This window comes from Nipponia nippon, unplaced genomic scaffold (assembly GCF_047370975.1).
Source record: "Nipponia nippon isolate SJK-2023a ecotype South Korea unplaced genomic scaffold, ASM4737097v1 scaffold_4, whole genome shotgun sequence".
Taxonomy (NCBI): Eukaryota; Metazoa; Chordata; class Aves; order Pelecaniformes; family Threskiornithidae; genus Nipponia; species Nipponia nippon.
In genome coordinates this window covers 123,232,813-123,257,594 of record NW_028262358.1, presented here as the reverse complement: position 1 = coordinate 123,257,594, position 24,782 = coordinate 123,232,813, and the positions used below count along the sequence as shown (strand labels likewise).

Genomic DNA, 24,782 nt, shown 5'->3' with positions numbered 1-24,782 from the left:
TTATATGATAGCACTTCCAAGTGCCAAAAGAGCAAGGAATGAAACACTCTCCGAGGAACAATGACCCTTTTCATCGTTGCTGCATTGGGGCTGTGACAGACGAGCAAGGTCTTGTCCATTAGTACAGATCATGCCAGGGAGCGTGGCCAGTTGACCGCAAGTTAAGATGTGTAAAATTGCTTTGTGCTTCCTCTTAATTGACCCAAAAGAAGTCAGAAATCAAGCTGGGCCAACTCGTTTTTAACTGATTTCTTCATGCTGAGAAATATATAGTGCTTTGGGTTGACTAAAACTGCAGGGATTGGGTCTAGCTGGATGAATGGTTGATACACACTGAAAGAGAGAAAGTGGAAAAGTTTCATTAAGGCTATTTCAGGGAAAATATTTTGACTGTTCATTACAAAACAATGTTTGAATGAAAATGAGGTGTTAATAGTTTCAGTTTTAAATTAATATTTTTAGAACTGTTTTAAGTAAAAGCAAAATGTAACCAATTAAATACTAGACTGATTCCCCCTATCCAAAATTTGCATATACGTGAGCTTTTTGGTACAAGAAAAAATAGTCTGAAATTTGGTCTTCTAGTTAGCTTGGAGAAATCCGTGGTCTTCCAGTCTGGCCATCTAAATTAAAAATGCAGTTAATTATTCACATGGACTAATTTCAAACTTGCTTTTTAATTTCAGTGAGGAACATGTCTCACTGCTGGGTGGCTGTGGACAACCCTTGAATCAATGCCCAGTAGCTCCCTACTTCAAATAGATGGAGCAGCAGCCACTTCCGTGATGCTGCTGGTGCTCCAGATGGAGATACCACAGCCTGGATTCGGTGGTCCACACATGTGATCACATTAAAGCATATTTTCAGGATGGACCCCAGAAGCGTCAACCTTGGTTGCCACCAGCCTTTCTCTGCAGGCATTGTAGGTCACCTAGGAAAGGGGACGTGACTCTAAGCCACTCGTACAAGGAGAAGAACCAGCACTTGAGGGCATGAATCATGTCATTGCAGACAGCTGAGACCTGGTGGCTCCTTTCTGGGAATTTTGTGGTGGGAGCAATGACCTGAACTCGTGTTTCTCAGGGCCAACCCAACCTTTGGATGACTTGGGTGTTTTTAAACAAAGTCCGGCAAAAATCAGACATACTTCTATTTATTTTTCTTCCCTAGCCTGGTATATTTTTAAGTGCCTGGACCCACTTTTGACTCAGTGGCTGGCTAACAAAACAGCACCTAATGTAAAAGAGTCATTTTTTTTTGGCTTACTTTCCCAATGATTTTTGTCCAAACACGTAGTAAGTGTTCCCACCTTAATTTCTTCTCATCTCCTCCAGACTGCAAGGTGGAGCAATTGCTGATGGAGCCATAGGGGTGTCCCAGTGATGTGTATGGATGGAGAAACCTGACTGGAAACCTTGCACACCTGTAAACCTTGAACACACCAGACTGGTGCTTCCCCGACTGCTCTCCAGACAGAGCTGGAGCCACTGAACACAGTGAGAGACCAGAGGCAGAAATCAATACAGACATAATTTTATAATTAAAAAATTGTGCATTTCGTCGAACAGCTGGCAGTTATAACCATCCCTCATTGCACTTAATGCAGAAAATACATGTCTGGAACCCAGACGTCTGACATTTCTGATGCCACATATAATGACCTCCTAAGACTGTGCTTGTACTAACCTCCTGCATTCGGCTACCAGACAAGAGCCCAAAGGCAGGTCCCCCCTATAGTCACCTCTAGATCATCCTAGACAGAACCAGCCCCCCTCTTCCAAGGCATTATTTTTGCTGAAAAGTTGCCATTGCTATCATTTGATCGAAAATACCTCTGAAAATCAACATGTGGGACATTAATTGATTTTTTTTTATTAAAAAAGTAAACAAAGAAGAATTTTAATGAGATTTTTGTTTCTTTTTCAAGATGTCCATGGGGAAATAAGGCTATTTCTCTACTAGTAAACTAAACAGCATCGTGGCTGGTTGTCTTGTCCAGAGGCCAACTGACAGTCTGGCCACAAGCCAATTAAATCTTCATCGCCTGGGCAACACAAGATTCAGCACCCAGGCATGGCACTGATTAACTTATTGGTATAGACAGAGGTCCAGTGCCCAAAATACCTTCTTCCTTAGCAGAAAGAAATGATACTCGGTGAGCTCAGTGGAGGGGGAGGCATCACCCAGGGGTTATGTACTATGGGAGACAGAGGACTGAACTCAGCTCCAAAGTCCCCTGCCAGTCCCCAGCCCCATGTGGCTATGAACCCCTTTGTGATGTCAAATTGTTCCTCCCATGGAGATCTGTGGAGGCAGATGAATTACTTGACTTCTCTGCATCGACCTAAGCTCTCTGTGGAAACCCCAAGTCTTGAAGCCTCATTGCATCTTCCCAGGCACAGCAGAGTCTCATCAGCTTCTGGTTCACGTCACATTTGGGAACAAAGACGTGGGTCCACCACTCAGCCCCCTGAGAGAGGCGTCCTGCGGGCTCACATGCACACACACAGCTTACGCACACACACAGATTAAAGACACAGTCAGGTACAGGCACGTCAACACAGCCACACAGCTTTCAGCTCAGCGCTGGCTTGCATCTCCCGCTCGTCCCCAGGGCTTGGGCTGGTGCTGCGTGGACACAGTCACGTTCACTCAGCCGCAGAGCTCTCTGCTTGGGCACATGGCAGAGAGCAGAGTTGGGCTGGGGCAATGGGTTGAGAAATTGCACCACTCTGACATGGTCAGGAGAGGTGTTGGCACAGGAGGGAGAGCCTAGAGGCAGCCATGCTCCCTCTAGAAAGACTGTCTTGGGTGCCAGGTGTCCCAAGATTGCCATGGCTAGACCTCTTGAGTCCCTGCCCTTGCTGGACTGCACCATGGGTGTGTCTGCCCTCCATGCCATGTACAGGCAGGTGTGCAGCTATGTGCACTGAAAGGCAAGAAAACATAGCATCCATCTTACATACTGCCAAGCAGGGAGGGAATCCCATGTGTTTGCTGCAAGTCCAAAGCTCATCGCAGCAATACTTCTCCCTTTAATTTTATAGTCACACTTTATGTTTGTTACACAAAAGTCCGTTTTCTCCTCTTGAAGTTCCTTTCTCTGATGGATGTGTGTTGCTACAGAGAATCCAGGATTTGCTGGTGCTGCTGTTGGGGGAATGTTAGCCTGGCTGTGATTTCTTTGATATGAGATGTCTTGGGTGTAAGTTACCTCCTTTGCCTTACTGCTTGCAGGGGTAACCACACGGTGTCTTGTGGCCACTGCTGACAAGATCAGGAATACGTATTGCTCTGGGTATAACTTCTAGGGCACGCAGGTGACTTCTGGCTGGATGGAGTCTCTATATAAATGTGTCCATGATCTGTCCATAATCTATACCACAGGCAAAATTAGGCTAGAGTACACTGGACTCAACAGAGCAAGTCAACAAACACATCTTCTCACCACTTCTTGGAGCTGCATGCCATTTAACCCACAGTCCCTCACCTGCTGGGAGGGCTCGTTTCCACTGGAAATCAGCTTCCTATCTGAGATGGCCCCATAGATCCTGTGCTTGGGCCAGCAGAGGCTGATGATCGATGCCCAAGGAGACAACCAGGGAGGACAGTGACTCTGAAGACACAGCTCTAGCCTGGGAGGAGGTAAAGGGGAAGGGAAAAGGGATTTTGCTTTGCTTTGTGGTTGATCTTTGACACATCCCCCTTTGACTTCTGAGTACAAACAGCCACGTTGGAGCCACCTTCTCTGAGTTACTGTGGGGGGAAGAGAAGGAGAAGGGTCTTTGTAAAGGAGCAGGCTAAGTGCACGTGTTGGGTTCAGATGCTCTCCATGCTTCCTCCGTGCAGGTCATGTCTTCTCAATGAGCATCTCCATGCCGTCTCTGTGCCCAGCTCTGCTGCTCTGCCCTGCCACCAAGACCAGCTGTGGGTTCCCTGTTTTCTCCTGTTCCCTCTGCCCCTCTTTGGCCTCTTTTTGCCGAGCTGTCAGGCAGAGAGAGCCCTGGCACTGCCCAGTCCTCTCTCTCTTTCTCCCCCATCCTTCCCTCTTCTTCCCCCCTTCAGCACAGTGAGAACCGGCGGGAGTTGATGTTCATCTTGGTGACCCCAATGAGCTTGAGTGGCGTGGAGAGGCTGAAGGAGCTCACAAGGGGGAAGTCGCAGAAGAGGTCAGAGAGCTCATCCCTCTCCTCCAGCTCGTACGTGGCGTCATTGAGCATGCGCTGGTGCAGGTGGCAGGTCTGCTCAATCTTCAGCTTGTTGATGTCGCTGCGAAGGCGCATGAGCTGCCTCGCCAGTTGCTGGTCCTGCAGGCGCATTTCTGCCTGAAACACAAGACGGAGGGTGGAGAGGGAAGAGGGTATTGGCAAGGGCACAGCAAATTTCCTCATCATGCTGCTCACTGCCAGAGGCTGCACCAAATCATTGGAAAAGTAACTCATCTAGACATGCTGCCCCATTGCAAAGAACTGAGAGGGACGCAAGTGTCTTCCAAGCTAGCAATGCATCCCAGTCAAATAACAGCTCAGGATGGTGAATTTTTAGTGTTCAGGAAGTCTATGCCTGCTAAAGTTTTCAAGAGCACCAGGAAACTGGAATTAAAGCCAGCCATGCCAAGGCTATTGGCTTAGGTATCCATCAGTGCAGGTTTCACAGCCTCCATCTCAATCTTGAGCAAAGCCCAAATTAATTTTATTCATAAGGGAGTAGCCACAGTGAGAAGTAGCAATTAGAGGTGGAAAGGACCAATTAAAAGAACCCCAGAGAACCAATCCCCAAATTCTCAGCCAGGGTTTCCAGCCTGCATGCATCAGAGCTGATTCACAACAGCTGGGGACATGGCCCTCCACATGCCCTGTGGCTTATCTCACTGATTTGAAGTGGCTCTTGGGATGGGACCTCCATGTTTTCCCACAGGAGACAGAAAAACTATCCCACAGGCTAATGAGCTTAGTGTTTTGGAGGGTTTTTTCCTCCCCTGGCACCTAACTTCGGAAGGTGGAAGATTCAGATGTGATGAAAGAAAAGAGCTTTTTTTTTTTTTTAATTCCAACTTATAATTAAGCAGAAAATTTATTGCCACAGGATATCGGGGATGGTAAAGGAAGGAGGTGAATACTTGGTGCAAGAATCAGCCTTTGTCTGGGGAACAGAAGCAGACAGAGCTAGAACAGCAGATGCCAGGAAGAGAACCCCACATCTCACCCCACGTCCCTCCTCACAGAAAAGTAACAAACCACAAGCCACAATGAAAAGAAAGTGGTGGGAGAGGAACCGAACAGCTCTTAGCAAACCTTGTGGCTTAAATCTCTCTGTAACTACTGGAGACAAGGAAGGAGCAAAACAGGCTGGAAAAGCAGTCCTACATCTGCCCTGATGCAATGTCCTGCCTCTTTCCCTGGTGTTGCCTTCATCTCAGGACATGAACTGGCACTGGAAGGAACCCTTTGGTACAAGGCTCCTGATTTTCTTTTGTTTGGTTGGGGTTTTTTCCCTCCCTATGTCTCCCTGGGTATGTGCTCTCCTCACCAACTTCTCAGTGCATGAGACGATGCCTTGAGCTCATCTCCAGCTGCACTGTGGAGCTGCTCTGAGCCCAAATCCATCCTTTACCTCTCTCCTTTCATTTGCATCACTGGTTTCTTGGCTCCCTGTGGTTTGAACGAGCTCAGAAACAGACCCAGACTACATCTATAGCAATACATTAAAGAGTGCATTGCAAAAAAGTCTCTCCACTTGATTGCAAGCAAGGTCCTGGCATCCTTTGAGCTGAGGCCAGCTCTCACAGTCCCAAGCAATTCCCCACAGGCACTCTTCAGGAGTTAACACAGTGGGATTCATCCTCAGTAGGCACTTGAGATACAGCCACCTTGCCTGGATTTTAACAGCATGGATGTGGCCAGACCATACCCGTTTACCTCCAGGCCTGAAAATGAGCTGTTTAGTTTACAAGTACAGATGTAGCTCTGGGGGTGGGGGGTAAATTTATTCCTGATCTGGTGGCTCATACATGAAGCTGCAGAAGGGAAGGGAGGAGGGAAAATTCTCCTCGAGAGGCTCCACAGGTGGCCCTGGTATTTCTGCATGAGACCTTTCTGATGCCTGATGCATGGGCTGCTGCAACAAGGCTGTCAACCAGAGCAGCCTCGGGGTTGCTCTAGCTCGTGGCACAATTCCTCCTCCTCCAGGCAATGCCTGCAAAGACGTCGGGATTGCCCCTTGCAGCATTGCCAGTCTCACAGCAAGGTGAAGCAGCCACCTTAGGAGGTTGAAGGGCTTGGAGGGAAGCCTGGCTCTGCTCCAGCTGTTTTCTATGGCTGTCGGGAAGTCCTTTGCAATGCTGTGCTTAGAGCCTAAGCCAAGAGCTGACATGAGTATAATGAAAGTTAATCCAAGCCAAGCAAACCTTTTCTCACTCCTACACCATGGAGGCACCGTGGACGACCTTGCCTGGTGCTTTCAGCTAGCAATTGGACTCCAGCTCAGTTGCCTGGAGAGGATTAAGTCACCTCTGTACAAATCTCAGAGTGAATCTCTCGCTCATGAAATCTGGCAGGGTTGTGGCCATTTGCCTTCTTCCAAAAAAACACTGTTTCCTTGCAGACCTCGTAGCCTGTGTCCCCAGCAGAGTAATGGCATTTGGCAGGTTTTTCTTCAGTTGCAATGAAAAAAAATTCATTTTGTTGATATTTTTCCCTGTTTCACAATGAATGCTGCAACTTGATATTTTATTAGGAAGGTGATCTTGGGCATTATTGAACTGACCCTTGGTTGTTCTTTCTTGTCAGTTTGTCAAGCTACATAAAAAATGTCAACAAATGCTTTCATTAAATGCTTTGAAGAACGTGGGATAAAAACAAAAAAAAAACAAAAACAAACACCAAAAAGGGTGTAAAAAATAATTACGAGGCCATTGTGGAGAGGGATGCGAGTCGGAGATTGCTATTTTCCCCTTGCATGCCAGCTTTCCACTTTTTGACTGGTTCTTGCTTTCCCTGACTTTTGAGGAAGCTGTCTTGATTTCATGCAAGCTAGAAGACAAAGCCCTCCAGGGCATGTCCTTCAGGTGCTCAATCTCCAGTCACCCTTCCTTACCCTCATCAGACCTGCTGACCCCAACTTTTGCTGAACCAGCCTCTTCTACAGCCACATGGCCCATAGGGTGGGATCAACGTGGCATGGGGCAAACCCACCACCCATCTACATTGATCACCTAGGCTGTGACACCATCTTAGGCACAGCCCTGCCTGGTTGTGCTCTGGGGCTGAACAGGGAAGCAAGGGCACCCTGTCAGATATGCACCATCAGCCAAGGCTTTCCCAGGGGGATAAAGCCCCCTTCTGCCCTCCGGAAAAGAAAGGTAGATGGGTGAGGAACAAAGCCTGGCAACGGTTGACTAAAGGATGACGTAGACAATGAGGAGATGGCACAGGGGATGAGGGCTGTCACTGCTTGCACCCCTTAGGAGATCTCCTTGTCTTCTTGAGGGCTCAGGAGTGCCTTGCATGGTGATAGGTCCCATGGAGACAGGTCCATGGGGTGATGGCTGGGTGGGGAGCAGAGCACTGAAGGCCCCACCGTGGGCAGGAAGGGTGGGCTGCTCTGCAGGGCCTGTCCTCTCTCATTCCTCCTGCTCATTGCCAAGGCTTGGCTTGGGATGCAAACACCCTGTCCTCCCTCTGTGGATTTGTCCTGCCAAATCTTGCTTTGTTCAGAATCACTCAGAATATTAGCAGAATTTGAGTCTGAACCCAGAAATCCTCATTCTCCTTCTCTTTCCCAGAAGTTCCTCACAAGTACTAGAAGCATTCAATCTGTCCCACGCTTAGGACCAAACCATCTCTAGAAATGATTAATGGTCTCTTTTTAAAGGGAGCACTGTCAGGTCAGCAAAGCTGTACAAAGCTTCCTGGAAAGAAATAATGGGATTACAGGGGCCATATCGTAGGAAGCCATGGGTTTTCAGTTTACACAGTTCACCCACAGGGCTGGCGACCACAGTGTTAACTCGATGCACCAGTTCATCTGTGTGGGATGACAGCATGATCCCACACACTCTGTGCAATGTCCGGGAGAAACCCACGGGGAGCACCCAGCAGAAGCTGTGCATTTTGCTTCCTTCGAGTCTCACATGCTAAATGCAGGAACAGCCTCAGGTATGTCTTGCTCACACAAGCCACTTTTTAACACCCTCTGCCTCTTTCTGCACACCCAGCTCCAACAGGCAAAGAGCTGCCTTTCAGCTGCGTGGTTGGAGCACGCTGTTGGGATGGACAAGCTGCTGGTTTGAACTTCCCTGGGTGGGAGGGGGAACCAAACCCAGGTTGTTCCTGGCAGAGGAGCTACTGCAGCTCCTAGGCTGAATCACAAAGCTGGATCACAGAGGCCCAGAGTCTTATGAACCCAGAAAGGATTTTCTGTTTGGATTGAGCTTCAGAGTCTCCCAGGGATGTTTAATATGGGGGAGGGAGATAAAGTTTTGGATGCATCCTTGCCTGCTGTCCAGTCTAAATGGCTTAGCCCAAATAGGTAGAAGTAGCTCGGGCTGTAGCCTAGACTTCTCTTCAAGTTTGCCTTAACCATATGGTCACAGAGAGGAAGGCCAATAATGTTCCCATTGCCAGTGGTCCATCTCCCTGCATTGCTATGGGGGGATGTATTGGCAGAGAACACCTCATGGCATGGAGGTGTGGAGCTCCTTGGGACCTCTTCCCAAAAAAGAAGTGCCCCATGGACAGCATCCCAGTCTGTGGTCCATGAAGCTCAGGGTGATGGTCTGTGGAGAAGTGGCTGCTCCCATGGGGCTAGTCCTTTTTATTTCCAAAAGATCAAAAGGAACTTAAATCTAAACTGGTGCTTTCCTAACTGAGTGCAGTCACTTGGATTCAAGCACGGAGAAGCACAGGGCAGTTATTAGACCCTTGCCAAACATTTCAGAGAAGCCAGTTAAGTCTGTGTTCTGGTTTGAGGCTTTATCTTCAAAGGTGCTCAGATGCCACTCTGCCATGGCTAATTTTAGATGCTCACGCCCTTGTGGTGCAACCCACAGCCCCAAAGAAGGTATCTAATCTCCTTCTGGGAGTTACACACCACCAAAGTCCAGGCTACCTTTGACAGCTGACACATGCAGAGCCTGATGTGGGTCCCAAATCTCATGCTTCTTCAGTACTGAGTTCAGTCTGTGTTGAATCCCTCAGAATTAATCATATTACTGTTCCTGAGGGAGGTAGTTACCTCTGTTTTTTGTTGAATTTAGGGGTGCTAAAATGCTTCCAAGATTGGTAATGCCATACCTAGGAGAAAGCCCACTGCCAGAGGAAAAGCCTGGCAGCTTAGCATCTGAGTGAAGTGAACAGAGGGACATCTTAGTGGGCTTGCACATGGGTTTATATAGGAGAAGAGCACATCACTTCTCAGAGCTGCAGTTACATCTCTGCTACACGCATAAATCTACATCCACCCCATGGAACTCCCTCTCCCTCCAAAACTGGGTAGATGTCCCTTGGGGACGGTCCTGTTGTGTGATAACTCCTTAACTGTGTCCCTATTCTAGCAATTTAACAGTAGAGATCACCCTGCTCTGGTGCCTGTGCCCATGTCCTTTCACTGCTTTAAATAAAAATACAGAAAAATCCTTCCTGGACCTGCTATGTAGCAGGGGACTCCCAATGCAGGCCAGTCTCCATCACCCTATCCATGCTCTAGACTCCTTCTCCTCTGCACCTCTGAACAACCACAGAGCAATCTGCAATGAGGCTCATGTCAACACTGTTCTGGTGCCACATCATTGTTTAAATTCCCTTAAGTACTTGTTCAGCCAATATCAGTATCCCAAATGGAGATAACAGCAGTTAATATTTAGTAATAAATGTCTGACCAACAAGACATAGGTTTTTTTACTATTTCCCAGGAGAGACAGACATTTGTGTCCCTTTTCAAGAGTTTTTCCTGCATTCTGGCTCACACACCTCAGATTTCAGTGCCAAACATTGGTGATTTTGAGACGGAAAGCTTGTTTTCCTACTGGGACAAAGTCAGAACTGTCCTAAGATGTCCCAGTTCATAGCAGAGTTTTGTTCTTTAACCACATTTAGGAGGAAGAGGACTTAGAGGGCTTAATTTTAGAACTTGCAAAACCTGAAAAATTACAAAAACAAAGAGGAAAATACAGTCTGACCACTCTGATCCTTGGGTCTGTCACCATGCCCAGGCTGTTGATGGCTTTACTTTCAGCATTGATGAAGAGCAGCCACACTTGACAGCGCAAAGGCAAACACGAGGGCAAAGAAGAGGCAGGAGGAGTTGGGGAGGGAAGTGTTCCAGCCCTGGGGCTGTTCAGCACACGCTGAGTGCTGCAATTTGCTCGTACATCTACACAGAGCCTCTCAGCACAAAAACAAGAGCAGGAGCTTGCATGTCTGAATAAATCACCTTCTCAGGGCCAGATTCTCAGCAGGTCCCAGCTGACGCGGCTGGCTGGAGCTCAGTGGGCATATGTCAGTCCTATAAACCGGGGCCAGGACTTGATGTGCAGAATCAGGTCCTGGAACAGGTCATGTGGGGTGAAAGACCAAGAACAGCAGATGCACAGTAAGACCTTGGGTTTGTCCTTCTGAACATGAGGAGCCTGAACGTAGCTGAACCTAAACCAGAGCAGACTCTGGAGACACGGAGGCAAATTCCTTGCAGCATTGGATGACCCCTTTTGTGTGAACTGGAAGTAATGCTGCAGATTTTACAGGTAACTTTAATTTTAAAGCTTGGCACTCCTGGACTATCACTTGACCAAGCAACTAACCCATGCCACGGCCCGTTCTGTAGCACCATGGCCAAGGGGAAGTTTGGGCATACACATACTACTAAATTCGCTTTGCTGCTTCTACTGGTTTTGGCTGGGATAGAGTTAATTCCAAAATTGGCTGGTCCCGTACAAATTGCCTGTTGGGGACAGTCCCCAGCATGTGCAAAATCCTGAAACTCTAACTGTCTGGCAGGGTGCTAGCTGGTACAAGCCAAAACCATGCTGGGGCCATGCTATTGAAATAACCCAGCCCAAACACACTGGAAGCTGTGAAGAGGGTTGCACAGTGTGGGTAATGGAGCTGCACGCCCTGCATCGTTGCATTTCATTCAGTAAGGACACAGGCTGGTGTACTTCTTTGCTGGACAGAAGTCTCCACATACACCAGCTTTTGCCCTTTCACTGGATAGATGAATCTTACATATGCTAAATTGACTTCTAATGAAGGACTGTGTAGAGTGGGGGAGAAGGACAGCAGAGGACAGCATGGCAGAGACAGATTTCACCTGTTATGACTACTAGATCATTTTTGGATCATTTTCAGAAAGCTTCCTGGGATACTCAACACTTGCTTGAGGCAAGGCTGGGTTGCGTGGTGCTCCCAGGTCTATGGTCTCCTGTGTTAAACTAGACCAGAAGGATTGATTATCCACTTAAGGTGACCTTACCCAAGGTGTTGGGTGCTGGCCCCCTGCCTGGCTGCCCCAAGCAGGGTGCTGCCTGAGGGATGCTGCCTTTTCTGGCCTTCGCTCCTGCCTTAAATAAATATATAAACTTAGACATAACCGTATCCTGCTCTGAAGCCTTCCTGTTTCCTTTACTATCACAACATGGGGATAAACAAGGAAAAATCCTGGCTGTGTTGGGATGTGTGGAAGCTTGGTCCTTTATTTGAAAAGAAACTGGGTTTCACCCTTGAAATGTAATGTGAAATGCATCTTTTTGTTCCAGCATCCTGTGATGCAATGGCCTCGCTGTGTTCTCACTGTTTGCTGGCAGCTCTTAGCCAACAATAGTGCCTCCAACATAGCTATTTAGCTATGTGGTCAGTCAAATACATGCTCTCTCGTTTGGGGAAATTGTTCTAAATTACATGAGTCACATCCAGATCCAGCAAAGACTGGTATAATTAAGATGCAGGAAAATGGAAAGTGAGGAAAAGTTAGGGTTTGCTTTGCCCTTTTTCCTCTTTAATTTAAACTTTCAGTTTTCATCAGATGGTGGTTTATACGCCACACCCAAGTCTAAAGGGTAGAATCAGACTCTGAGACAATTTATACTTCCATCATGGGCAGAAACTGAAAGAACAAAACAAATCTTTTAAAATCCAGGCCTCTGAGAAGGAAAATCTGCTTCTTACTGTCTTTGGGCATCTTGAGATTTGGGGTTTACATCAAGTGCACTGTGAATTTAAGATTGCATCACAGATGCAAGCACAGACCCAGATTCAGGTCTCGGATCAGGAGCTGAGATTCTCCACAGCACTAAGTGATTTTAGGAGATCAGCTCAAAACTCTTCGTAATAGTCCTTGATTCCTGAAAGCACTGCACTTGCCATAGTCCTGAGAAACATCTCAACCACCAAAACTGTGACATCCAGAACCACCTCTGTAAATAACTTCTCCAGAGATCAATCTAGCTGGGCAAATACAGCAACAGCAACAAAAAGTTGACAAATAAAAGATCTCTGGAGCAAAAGTCACTGAGAATCTTTAAAAGCTATTATTCATTGTTGTGCATGAGAAGTTCTCCTCAAAGACTTTCAGTGCTTATCAAAAGCAAAGCATTTGCACAGGAACATTTTCACATGTGCATCTGAACCGCAAGTGATGTCCCAGCTCCCTGGGACCCTGTTGCAAATATTTCTGCTGTCAATACAGTTGCAAATGCTGGTGGGACTCACAGGCAGACTTCCAATTAGGCAACAGAAACAAAGCCATGTGACATGAGTTGTTTCCAGTCATGTGGGCCAAATAATAAAGATTTTTCATTCCAATGAGGAGAAGGGAAGGATCACTGGGAAGTGTGGTCTTGGTGTCTGCTTGCTCCTACACTTGTGAAGAGCACCGGGGCCCATTCTCCAGCCCTGAAAACAGCTGCCCTGATCTGGTCATGTCCATCCTATTGACCACCTGTGGCCTCCAGAAAAGATGTGCTGCATCCACGCTTCCTCCTGGGAATTATCCCTAGGCTGTGCTGACTCCTGAGCTGGGTTGGGACCTGCTTGCTTGCACTAGTTGGCCCAGGCCAAATTTGTGCCAAAGGCCATGATAGCAACACAATGTGTAAAAGATGAGCTTCCAGCACCCATGCCCTGGCTCTGTGTAGTTCCCTAACATAGATGTAGCATTTTTGTCTTGTCTTCCTCTCTGTGAAACTACCAGTTCATAACTACTAGAAATAAACATATGTGTAAGATAGGGCCCAAGGCTGGGATGGGAGCATGACAGAAATGTGGACCAGCAGGAGCCAACAGAATGAACCTGTAAGAGCTGGATGAGGAGGGGTCTGAGATAAGGTTCTGGCATCATGCATACAGCAGAAAAAGGAATATTATTCATTAGCTATTACATGGTCAGAACAAGGGGTTTCCACAACGGTTTGAAACAAAAGGAAGCACTTGGTCTCAGGGTGCAGAAATGACTTAGGGGAAGCACGTTACCACAAGACCTTATAGAAAGTTGTGAGTTAAAAAAAAAAAAAAAAGAAAAAGGGAGAATTAAGCAAACACTCGGAGGTTAAATCTGCTGATGCATGTTAAATGCAATGGTCAGCCTATAACCTCCCACTGCGGGAGTTCCTAAACCACTGACAGTCACAAGCAGCAAGGGCAGATCCAGGGGATGGATCTAGCCACGTTTCCTACAGCCCTGATGAAGCATCCCTTCCTGATGCCCATCAGAGAAGTGCTATTACACCAGCAGTGCCCACGTGTTCATGGTGTACTCATACCTCCTGTATTCATCTGAGTGTTGAGATACAATTAGAGAAGCAGGGGAGGGGGCAAACTGCTAAGTCCTAACCAGTGCAAGTGACCATATTTCCCCAGCCTGCTGGATCCCAGCAGGGATGCTGAGACTGGCCCAGCTCCTTCTCTGAGGTTATGGATGCTCTGGCATAATTTTCCCTTCCCTGGGCTGCTCCTGCTCCCGCCAGCCACAGAAAGCGCAATGACTGATTGTTGCCTTTTCAGCAGAGGCTGAAGGCAGGTAGGAACAAGGAGTTGCTTGTTTCCTCATTCATTTTTTTTTCCCCTCTTGAAAAAGTGTGCTATCTAACAGGGACAGGAAACCACTTACCAGTTCCTTCCTGAGCCACGTTAAAGCTTCATCAATGCTCTCAAAGCCACCTATTCTCCCTGAGGTAAGAGTCACCTTTTCCTGGGCAGGGCTCCCATTGAGATGTAGCTGCACCTTCCTCAAGGACACAGCCTCCCCTGTGGCCTTTTTGGCCTCGGTTGCCTCCTCCTCGTCCTCTGCTGTCGGCTGGGGGCTCTTCCATGCTTGCTCCTCCAGCTTTGCCTTCCACTCCAAGTAGGACGGGCGTCTGGTCTCCAGTCTCAGCTTCTCCGTCAACGCCTTGAGGCTCCTCAGGTGGTCATCAGGAGGAGCAGCACCTCCAGAGCCAACATCCGTGCTGTCCTGCGCCTCTTCTATTTGGATTTTGGGTAGAGACATCCTCTTCGGGAGTCAAATGGCATAGGGGTGTGTTGCAAAGGGCCAGGGATGGAGGGGGGAAACCCTCAGGGCTGGACCAGCTCCTGCGGTGTGCCAAACGCAGCCCCTTGGAAGACAGCTGTGGTGGTGATGGCTCCTGGTCATGCACCACGCTGGCCCTGGATGAACACCTGGAAGAAAAGCAGATGGTTGGTTTCCAGTTTGAGAAGAAAAAGGGAGCGAGAAGGGAGAGATGGCTCCTGCTGCAGTGGAGGGAGCGAGAGCTTTGAGAGAGGCATGGTGCCAAGGTGCTCCTGGGGAGTGTTACCTTACCTCAGCTATCTGACTGCTTTTGGGGCAGGAACAGACAGGCTCTGGCTTTTAGGGAAGCTCTGGTTACCTACATCTCCAGTTTTAACTCAAGGGGCCACGAAAGGGTTGCCAAGGAGGCCAGGACACATTCCCACAGCCCTCTGGAGCTGTATCACACAACTCAACGTCCTCTGGAGACAGCAATGGCTGTTGCTGAGGGTCGGGGTGTCTATGCATGCTGTTTTGCTGATTTCCTGGCTGGCAAACCCGCACATTTCTGCTTGGGCAAAACAGGACCAGATGAAGTAAGACAACCCAAACTTCTCCCAAGAGTTTCAGCCAAAAGGAGAGCTGGGAAAAGTGTTGTGGTTTTTTTGTTGTTTGTTTTTATATTTTTTTTTCCCCCCCAGTTTTACAGATTTGTGTTTAGGTCTAGGTTTGCTAAAGATGCCAGTCTGCAGCCATAAGATTCAGCTCCCTCCTGTCCAGCAGGCTCAGGGCAGGAGCATAGTCCCCAGCCAAGTGTGAGAGTAACTGGGCAGGGCTTGAGTTCAGATGCCTGCGCTCAGGGAGGCTTGGACTTGTGGTTTCCATCACTGGACATGTCCAGTCTGCCCACTGGGAATGGTCCCAGTGGTCCACTTGAAAACACCCTGGTGGAGAACTAGCACAGAGTCCTGGGAAAACTCCTAGCTCCTCCTGCCATGGACTGTGGACTTGGAGAGGCTGTGCCCACAGCCAAAGCTGGCCTACCAAACCTTCCTCCGTGGGACCTGGTGGGACAGAAGACAGCTTCTGCATTCATTTGATGGTAGGATCAGATAAGAGACTTTCTCAAGGTCGTATGCTCATCTATGGCTCAGCTCTTGTCTACAAGTCGAACACAAAACAAAATACTTTTTTGCCTGCCTGGTAACATGCCCAGCAAGACCAGCCAGGATGTATGCAGCTTTCTAGCTGGGTGCACTAAACTGCAGCAATACGAGTTACTCAGCCATTCTTTTCCCTGCTATTTGCTCCCACAAAGATGTGTGTAACTCTGAAATCCAGACCATAATTATGCCTCTCGAACCTTTCCAGTAAGAAGATTCAATTTAAAATAAACACCAACAGAGAGCAAGATTTATCCCACAATTGTGCGCAGGCACATGAGCAGAACGAGGAGTTGATAATATATACACAGACAGTCTGGGGGTGGAGAATTAGTCATGTTGCGGTCTTGTTCCTGCTCCTATTTATGTTAATGAGAGTTTTACAGTGAGCGGGAGAAAACACAGATACTATATCAGGTTGAAACCAATGGCTCTCATGCCTGGAGCAGCAACGATTTTCCTTCTTCTGTTGAAAAATAGATTGTATGGAGGGGAAAGCAGAGGGCTGCCCTGTCAGAGAGTCAGGTCCTGAGCCAGCTCTTGCGTGGATGCTCTGCAGAGCTGAGGGCATATCCATGAATTTCCCTCGCCTCCAGCTCCAGCCTGCTGAAATCAATAAAACACCTAATGACTTTAAATACCTTACTTCTGAGCTTTTTTTCTGCCCATTGAGATGGGGATTGCTAGGGGTGACCAAAACCAGCAGCCCAACAGAGCCTGCTGCAGCTCTGCACTGCGCTACTGAATTTGGTAACCCCTTGCAAAGATAGTATTTTTATTGTAAGGCTGACTTTTCTGAATGCCACAGCTACAAGTCAGAGCCCCCACAAACTCTTTCGTCTTGTGTCTTCAGCATGTGTAAAATCCTCGGGGTGGAAAAGGCCCTTATTATTTAAGCCCTGGGTAGCACTCAGTTAGCATTTATGGCATTGGATGCTGAAAGCATGACAGCAGTTTGGAGCATCCACTTTGCCATGACCCCACTGCTATCTCTCCCTCCCCGTTGCTGCCTCCCAGCAGCTGCAGGGGGATTTGATTTTCCTACCCTAAAAGCGTCATCGATCCAACCCATCCTTCAACTCCTCCCCAGAGCAACACGAAACTTCTCATTCGGTCTGTAGGGCACCCGCTCAAAAGGCACGTCTGTTCCCCAGACTGTCCAAACTAAAAAATGACAGAAAGGAGCCGCTTCTAATTTCCTATCAATATCTTGGACTTGGGTCAAAGACCTGCTGTAGAAAAAGAGATCTGAAAGTGGTAAGCGTGTGAAAAGTGCCTGTGTGCGAGGCTGTAATACAAACCTGTTTGCTGCCTGAGAGCTACCTCATTCCCAGGAACAAACCTGGCCTCTGGCTCAAATCAGCAGACCCCCAGTCTCCCTGCCCCAGGCTCAGTTTCCCCCTAGGCTGGCCTGTGCAAGGGAATTTAAGTGATTAACCCTTGATTTGTCTTCATTATCACACTTGCCAGACTCAGGGTGCTCATGCCATGCCTAATTAGGGATAATAGGAGTTTGGCACCAAAATGGGGTGGGGGTCTGCTCCCACCTCACTAAGACCCTTTGCTCAGGGCTTTCCCCCTTCCCTTGCATGAATCTTATCAGTCCTGAAGGCACAATGACACATCAGGTCACCAAGACAACGAAAAAACCTTTAATTTCTTTGTTGGGTTAGGTTTCCATCAAAAAAGTCAGCTTAACTGACCTACCCTGTGAGCTGTAGTGCAAAGAGACTAGCAGAAGCCCACAACCAGGATGGAGAAATAACAGGACTGTCAAACTGGATTGGGTGTGAAGTCCTACCACACCAAGACTCACAGAGCTGGCATGCCCTAAGGCTTGGCTTTTGCATGGTTGCAGGTCAGCAATGCAAATCTTGCCCTCTCCCACACCAGACACACCCTGTGAAGCTCATGGGACCTCCTATGCTCTAAGAAACCAGGTCCAGCGGCACAATCTGCCATGACTTCCCACTGCAGCCATTCCTTCAACCCTGAAGCAGATGCATAAGACCTGCCCCCATCACACACCCTCAGACATCCCTGCCCACGCATTAGAGCAGGGGATCAGGAGACCCATGTGAACATCCCCTGACAAACCAGGTGTGATGGGACAGGTACTAGGAGGCACAGGGAGGTGTACATGGGTGTGAGAAAAGCTTTGCTTTATCATCACTGATGCTGGATAACAATACATTCAGATGCTGTTCACGGTCAAAAGGGAGATTGCACAAAATGATGCTAAGCACAGCCTTTTACCCGTGGGAGTTTTACGTGGCTGAGAACTTTTATACGTCTGTACCTTCCCCATCAGCTCTCTGTACCCTGATCAGCTTTGAACATGAAGCAGCATTGGTTGGTATGTACTGGACCAGGGCAGCACAGGTACAGCCTGTTAAATTAAGGGCTATAAATAAGGACACGCAGTGCTTTGGAAGGTCACACACTGGGGAGCAAGATGTCTAGAAAAAAGAAAAAAAGAAGGGAGAAACACTCGGGGATGGAAATGAGAGGGAAAAAAAGCAGAATAAGTAAAACTATCAGCCAAGGCAGAGGTGGGGGGAGCAAATTATTCTGGTCTCTTCACTATTCCTGGTGGACTTCAGCTTATTATAATATCATTTTTTATAGCAGAGGAGCAGCAGTGATTGTAAGAGTCTATATTACTCCGCTCATCTAGTCCCTGAGAAGAAAAAAGAGCCTCAGTATGAGATAAAGCCCAGGCCAAGGGAAGTCCTTTTGCAGGACGAAGAAGTGCCCACATGGTGCTTCTGGCATGGGTTAAACAGGGCAGAGGTAATGGTTCAGCCTGTTAATGATCTTCAAAAGGCACTTCAGCCCCTTTTACGCCTCAGTTTCCCTCTCACTGAGTAGGCAGTTCACGCAACCGGCCTTCAGGAATAAAGCTCTCAGGATCTTCAGAGATGTACAGATACCTCTGGTATCTTCAGGTCTCTCCATCTCATCTGGGTCCCCGCGCTCTGACTATAATCCGTGTAGGGACACCCTCTATCATCCACTGAGTTTAGGATGGGGATCCCCTGACTGTTTGCAAGGCATTTGCTCCAAGGATTTGCATAGGTGTCACCCTGTGGATCATGCAGACATCCCTTGATCACCTACAAAATAAAACCCTAGAGTAAGTTGCACCTGCTAACCTGCACCATTGAGCTCTGTAGGTCCCAGTGAATAAGGACGACTCTGAAATAGCAGGCTGAAGAAATACCGAGGTGGAGCAAGAGGCGGGGGGACAGTGCCTGGTGTGCATACTCCATGCAGGGAGAGCTGTGTTTGCTTTCTTTCTCGGCACAGCAAAAAGACAAGGATGGGGTGGGGATGGCTGACCCCCCTGGAGGTCTGCAGCAGGTTGGCAGCGGGGCAGTGAGGAGAAGATGCCTGTGCAAGGGAGTTGCCATAGCAATGGAGTAAGGGAGGACTCTGGCTGCTGCACGGTGGTGGATGGAGGCTCCAGAGCATCCTCCAGGCAGCGGAGATGCCGAGGCCCCAGGCAGCAGATGAAGGGAGGAGAGATCCTCCCTGGAGCTGGTGGATCCCTTTCAGGGAGGCTGTACATGAATAACTCCTTTCCCCATGCCAAAATGACCTCACTCAGGAGAGGAGCTGGTGTGCTGTGTGGGCTTTGGTGAGCTCGGGCTCTTCCTCACCCTGGGGTCCCCTGCCACAGCCCCCCCAGGCAGCATAGCTGTAGCACAGAGCTCCTACAGAGAGCAAATTGCTCCCCTGGCCGTCCCACAGACTAGAGGAGAGCCAATCTCCCCAGGTTGTATTATCCAGCATTGATACCAGCACCTGATCCCTTTCTGTAGCACCTGAAAACTGCTCCTGCAGAAAACTGATCTGGTTCCCAAGTGCCTTCCTTCCCTGTCCCAAAGTGACCTTCAGCCTCCCTCCCCCCAAAAAGAGAAGACTCCAGCAGCCTGAAGATCTGCTCAGTCCTGAAGCCAGGACTCCCTCCAGGGCAGAGGCCCTTGCTGAAGTTGGTGCTGTCAGGACCAGACGCTCTCTGCCTGCTCAGGTTTGTTGGGTCTGTCCATGCAAGGCTGGAGGGGTCATGGCAGAGCCCCCAGCCCTCAGTTAGTGCCCACTGGACCTAGTGTCCATGGAGACCTCCTGGCCACACTCATGTGGGCTGTGAGCTTGGCCTTTCTTCCAGGGGCAAGACGAAGACACTGAAGTGACCAAGCTGGGCATCATAGGCAGGAGCGCAGGTCCAGGTCTGGTGACTCTTCCCTCAGACCTTGCAGGGCTGCCCATGTTGGCTGTGTCCCTTCACACACATAGAGACACGCCTTCCAACCTAATATATTACAAAAGCCCAGGGAGGAGCTGAGTTTCTGTCCCTGGGTTGATCCAGAATGCAATGCCCGTGCAGGGGTTTGGAGAGGTGGTCACAGAGCTGCCCCATGCAGTGAGACATGGGTACAGCACCTGGCTTAGTGGGATCCTGAGTGCACCTGGATATTTCTGCCCATTTACTGCCACAAACAAACCCCTAGAAGACCTCCCAGACAACTTGGATGCTAAGGTCAGCAGCAAGGAAGCAGCCCATCCTGCTGCTTCAGCCCTTCAGATGTAGACATGGCATTCACAGATACGCTGGGGCGAGAGGGTGGAAGTGGGGCTTTCCATTCATGTATGACCTGGAGCAGGGTGAGGGTTCACCCTGGCACATCCTTCTGCCCAAATGACCCCCAGACAGACCCCAAAACAGTGCAATGAAGGGAGGAGGGGAGAGCAGTGGGTGACTGCAGCCAATCCACCAGCCTGACAAGAGGAGCAGAGCAGAAGTGCAGAGATAACAGGGAACCAGTTTGCACTCCCTGCCCTAAGGTATTTTTCCCAGGTTGATCTCCAGCATCACTAGTGGAGTCAGAACCTGCTTCAATAAATACATCTGTCCCTGCCTGGCTGCATCTTGTCCCTCCTGCCTCCCCTGCACAAAATCAAGCAGGCTCCTTTCGAGGAAGCAGGACTGAGATTGCTGCCTGCTTCAGACTGACCCTGGCAGCTCCATTTTCAGACCAGCTCAGCTCCCATCAATCAGCAGATTTCCAGCCATCAGGTGGAAATCCTGCATGAAGATGGGCATTGCCAGATATTTGGCATCCCCGCAAACCAGTCTTCCAGTGAATGGGAAGCATTTACAAACTGGGAAGCTGGAAGGAGTCAATGCTCTCAGCCCATCAGCCAAAAACAGGTATAATTACTCTTAGAGGAAAAAGCATTAAGCAGCAGCAGCAAAGGCAAGTTTACACCCTCTTGGTGAAGGCACCGTGTCCACCCTAGTCATCTCCTGGTAAGGTCTGTTGAGGTGAAGGGAGCCACGGATTCTGGGCAGGTGTTGCTTCTCCATGCACAGGATCCTAGCAGGTTTTGGGACTTAATCCTAGAGGTGGCACGCCTAACCTGTCCCCAGAGATGCGCCCGAAGGACCTGTGGTTTGGCAAAGCCACTTCCTTCCCTTATTTTCCCTGCTGCCACCCCAAACACAGCCACGTTTCAGCAAGGAAAGAGCAGATGGAGCAGGCAGGGACCTCTCTGCCCGTGCAACCAGGGTAATGCGAAGGGCTGGGACTCCTTGGGAATGAGCCAGATCAGGCAGAGAAATGCTCTCTTCCCAGGAGACTGGCAAAGGGAGTTATTTTTCCCTAAATGCAGCATGGCAGGCAGAAGGGTATGTTTTCAGGAAAAAACCCTCTTTCCGGCTTTGCTGGGCTTCATTCTGCCCAGCACTGAGCTCCCCCCCCCGCAGTGACAAGCACCAGGGCCAGCTCCCACTTGAGACCCCATGGCTCCAAGTTAAAGTGATTGGGGGAGCTGGGTCAGCCCCCCGGCGATCCCCTAATCCCCTTTACATGCTCCCTGTCCCCTCCAATTACCCGCCTTGGCGGCTGCCCAAGCAACGATCATACAACCTCCGTAGTCAGACCTGCCTTCTCTCAATGCTGAGCTGCACTTTGTTATTGAGTATTAAGGCAAGCTGGTTGCAAACAGACCCCACACCCTTCCCCCAGAAAGGCTACATTACTCTGAGGCTGCTTATTTTTTTTTTTTTTTTTCTGCAGTGTCTCTGCTACATTTTGCAAACACCTAATGGCTGCGGAGCTATTGCAAGCCCAGAGCCCGGGAGATGCCGGATCCCTCCCATTCTGCTTTATTTTTGTGTTATACAGATCCCCCCATGAAGAGGTACCACTGCAATGGACATTTGAAAGCGGAGGAGACCTGAGATCCAAATAACAGCAACAGCCCCAGTATGCCGAAATGATGGCTGGCAGAGAGAAAACCCACAGCAGCCAAAACAGGCTTGTTCCCACTGAAAAGTGGGGAGTCCATAGGATACAGGGGATGAGCAGACAAAGCCGAGATAACACGGTACCAGCCAGATATAGATGCTCACTGGAAACAAGGCACTTGGTTTTCACCCATTTTACCCCCCCCTCCGCTGAGGTCCCTGATGTAGAAAAGCTCAGAAGGGCAGAGCAGTGCCAAATAATACAGGAAAATAGGGAGGAGTCTCCTTAGCCCTGCTTGGGTGCCCGGTGTGGGAGAGGTGTCCGTCTGCATGGACTAGAGAGGGTGCCGTCTGTACGGTTTGGGTGGTGTGGGTGCAGGGGTGTGCGTCGCACTGGGGTGCACCGGCTGGGGTTGCACAAATGCTTGTGCTGGGAGGGGTGTGGGCGGATGGTATTATTTTAGCAATTAGCCCCAAGCTGTTCTAAAGGCCTCTGTAGAAGTTCTGGGTGATTTTTTTTTCCCCCTCAGTGTTAACATGAGCTGCAAGGGCCAAACCTGAGCAGGTGGAAACCTGCTCTGCTCAGCACACAGCGCCTGCTTCAAAAACCAAAGGTAGCTACGCCCTGCGAGGCCACCAGGCTTTATCCCATTATGTCTGCACTGCACAAGCCAACAAACCGTTTCAGAGCTCTTGGAAATCTCGGGCTGGGGGCAAAGGGAGCAACAGGTGATCGTCCCGAAACCTGGCCAGACTCTTCCCTGTTACACCTCATCCAATGCAGAAAAATCCCCCTGAGGGTGGTGAGTACCCCCACACCACTCCCAGCTGAGACCAAACCCCACAAGCCTTATCGTAAAGGAGGACTCAAACCCTGCCCTGATTTCCAGCCCGTCCCAATCAATGGGGAGCCACCGTGTCGGCCACCTCCAGGGAATTTCGGCAAGGCAGGAGATTGTGGCTGGGGGGGGGACACACAACGCAAGCCCTCAGCCCCACCACGTCGTAGCCAGCAAGCCAGATCCCAGTGCTGAACTTCATGGTGCATGGGGTCCCCGTCGCCCCCACCCTGATGCTCCCCAGGGGTCTGGTCCTTGCTGCTGCCCCTTTCCACGGGGCTAGAAAAGCTGGGGAACCCCTCTAGCACCGGGCATCTCTCAGACAGCTCCCGTCCTGGGTGCAGCGGGGTGTCCCCGGGGTGGCTGTGCTCCCCCCCAGCCCCAGCACAGCCAAGCCAACGCGAGCAACAAACTTACCGGGGACTGAGTCAGAGGGAAGACTGCATGGACATCTTGGCTCCCTCCTTCTGCCTTGGGTGTCCAACTTGGTATTTGCAGAGCAGTGTCACCAGTGCCTTCAGGAGACTGTCTCATCCTCCTCTCTGTCTCGCTTCAGAAATCTGTGTGTGTGTTTTTTTTTTTTATTTAAGGGACTTTTTTTTTTTTTCCAGCGGTTGCGTCAGGCCTGTTGCCTGGAGACAGGCGAGCTATTCCAGTTTGAGCTTTTCAGTCCAGATTTCCTCTCTCTCTTTCATTCATACCACCAAGCCCTGAACCTACCTCCCACCAAGCAATAACCCTGGAGAGACCTGAAAGGGAGGAGCTGCACAGCCTGGGTCCTAAACATCCTCCGACTCCGGCACCCAAATGAGGGAGGAGGGGTAGTGATGCCCTCGCCGTGGGTAACGGGGATGAAGGGGTGCTATCGAGGGCAGGGACCCAAAAGGCTTGCAGGAGATGCCTGGAGAGCTGGTGTATTCCCAAAGGAGCCTGTGGCTCTTCCCGACACGAACCGGGGCTTGTGCCCCCGCGGTTGTTCCCGTTGCATGCCACAGAGAGCTATGAGCTCCAAGGAGCCTGGGGTCCTCTGGCACTCGGGAAAGCATTGGGATAACGTTTTCCAGATGCCACGGCTTGCCCAGGGGTCAGCGTGCGTGTGGAGGGGAGTTTTGCAAGGCTGCATCAGCATCTCCGGGAAGCCCTAGGGTGGGTATCTCCAGGCACTGTGGCTAGTACTCGCTTGCTGGCACCAGCCGTCCCTGGACAGAAATCAGCTCGGAAACCAGCCTTTGCCTGTCTTTTGTACCGGGAAAGCGCCTGTTGCTCCCACATCTTCCCCAGTGGGGCTGGAAACCATTTTAACTGCTTCCAAGGAGGGACTGATAGAGGCATATGCCCCAGCTGCTGGCTGAGTCTGGGCCAGAAGCAAAGGCAGGGGACAGAGAGGGTTTTCGTTCCTTCATCAGGAGCTGAAGGTTAACCCCTTGAAGCCCGGGGACAGCTCTCAAAAGCATCCCACACATCCATCCCCATGTGCAGCTATTGCACATCTGGTGTCTCAGGACCACTGGCCGTGTTTGCAAACCTGGTGGTGCAAAGGGTTAACCACTGGCCATCGACACCTAACCATCCAGGCCCCTTCCCACATTCATCTTTTGTGAGAGAAACCCCCTCACAGCCTCCTTTTTTTTTTTTCACCCTTCCCTTCTCCTGCCTAAACTGTCCCTCATCCCCCCCAGGGGCATCAGGGAGAGATTTACAGCCCTTTCCTGAGTCCAGCATCCCGACAAGGGCCTTACAAACCGCATCACAGGGCTGGGATTTCCCACTTCCCTTCAAATGCCAGCCAGACCAGGGGTGCCCCAGACCCCCCCAGTAATTTGGATGCTGTATCTGTACAGCACCAAGCACAGGGGGAGTGGGTGTCCTGCAAGATGCAGCAATGCAGACTCTGAAGAGTGAAGAACAGCATTTTCACATTTCCGATGCAAATGCAATTTTTTACATTTTTTTTTTTTGCTTTGCCAGCACCCTTTTTTGTCAGATTTCAGATGTGCATATGCAAACTCAGTCTGGTGATCAGCTCTCACTGCACTTCAGGTGGTTACC

At 49.6% G+C, this 24,782-nt stretch overlaps 1 protein-coding gene across 1 annotated transcript; it reads right to left on the bottom strand.

The window, feature by feature from the left end:
- Positions 1-4,045: 4,045 nt before the first annotated feature.
- Positions 4,046-23,272, bottom strand: FAM167A (family with sequence similarity 167 member A). The gene is made up of 3 exons (XM_009467365.2): positions 23,151-23,272; positions 14,101-14,648; positions 4,046-4,325 (listed from the first exon to the last, which is right to left on the bottom strand). The coding sequence occupies exons 2-3, from the start codon at positions 14,476-14,478 to the stop codon at positions 4,062-4,064; spliced, it is 642 nt and encodes a 213-aa protein (XP_009465640.1). The 5' UTR covers positions 14,479-14,648; positions 23,151-23,272; the 3' UTR covers positions 4,046-4,061.
- Positions 23,273-24,782: the final 1,510 nt, after the last annotated feature.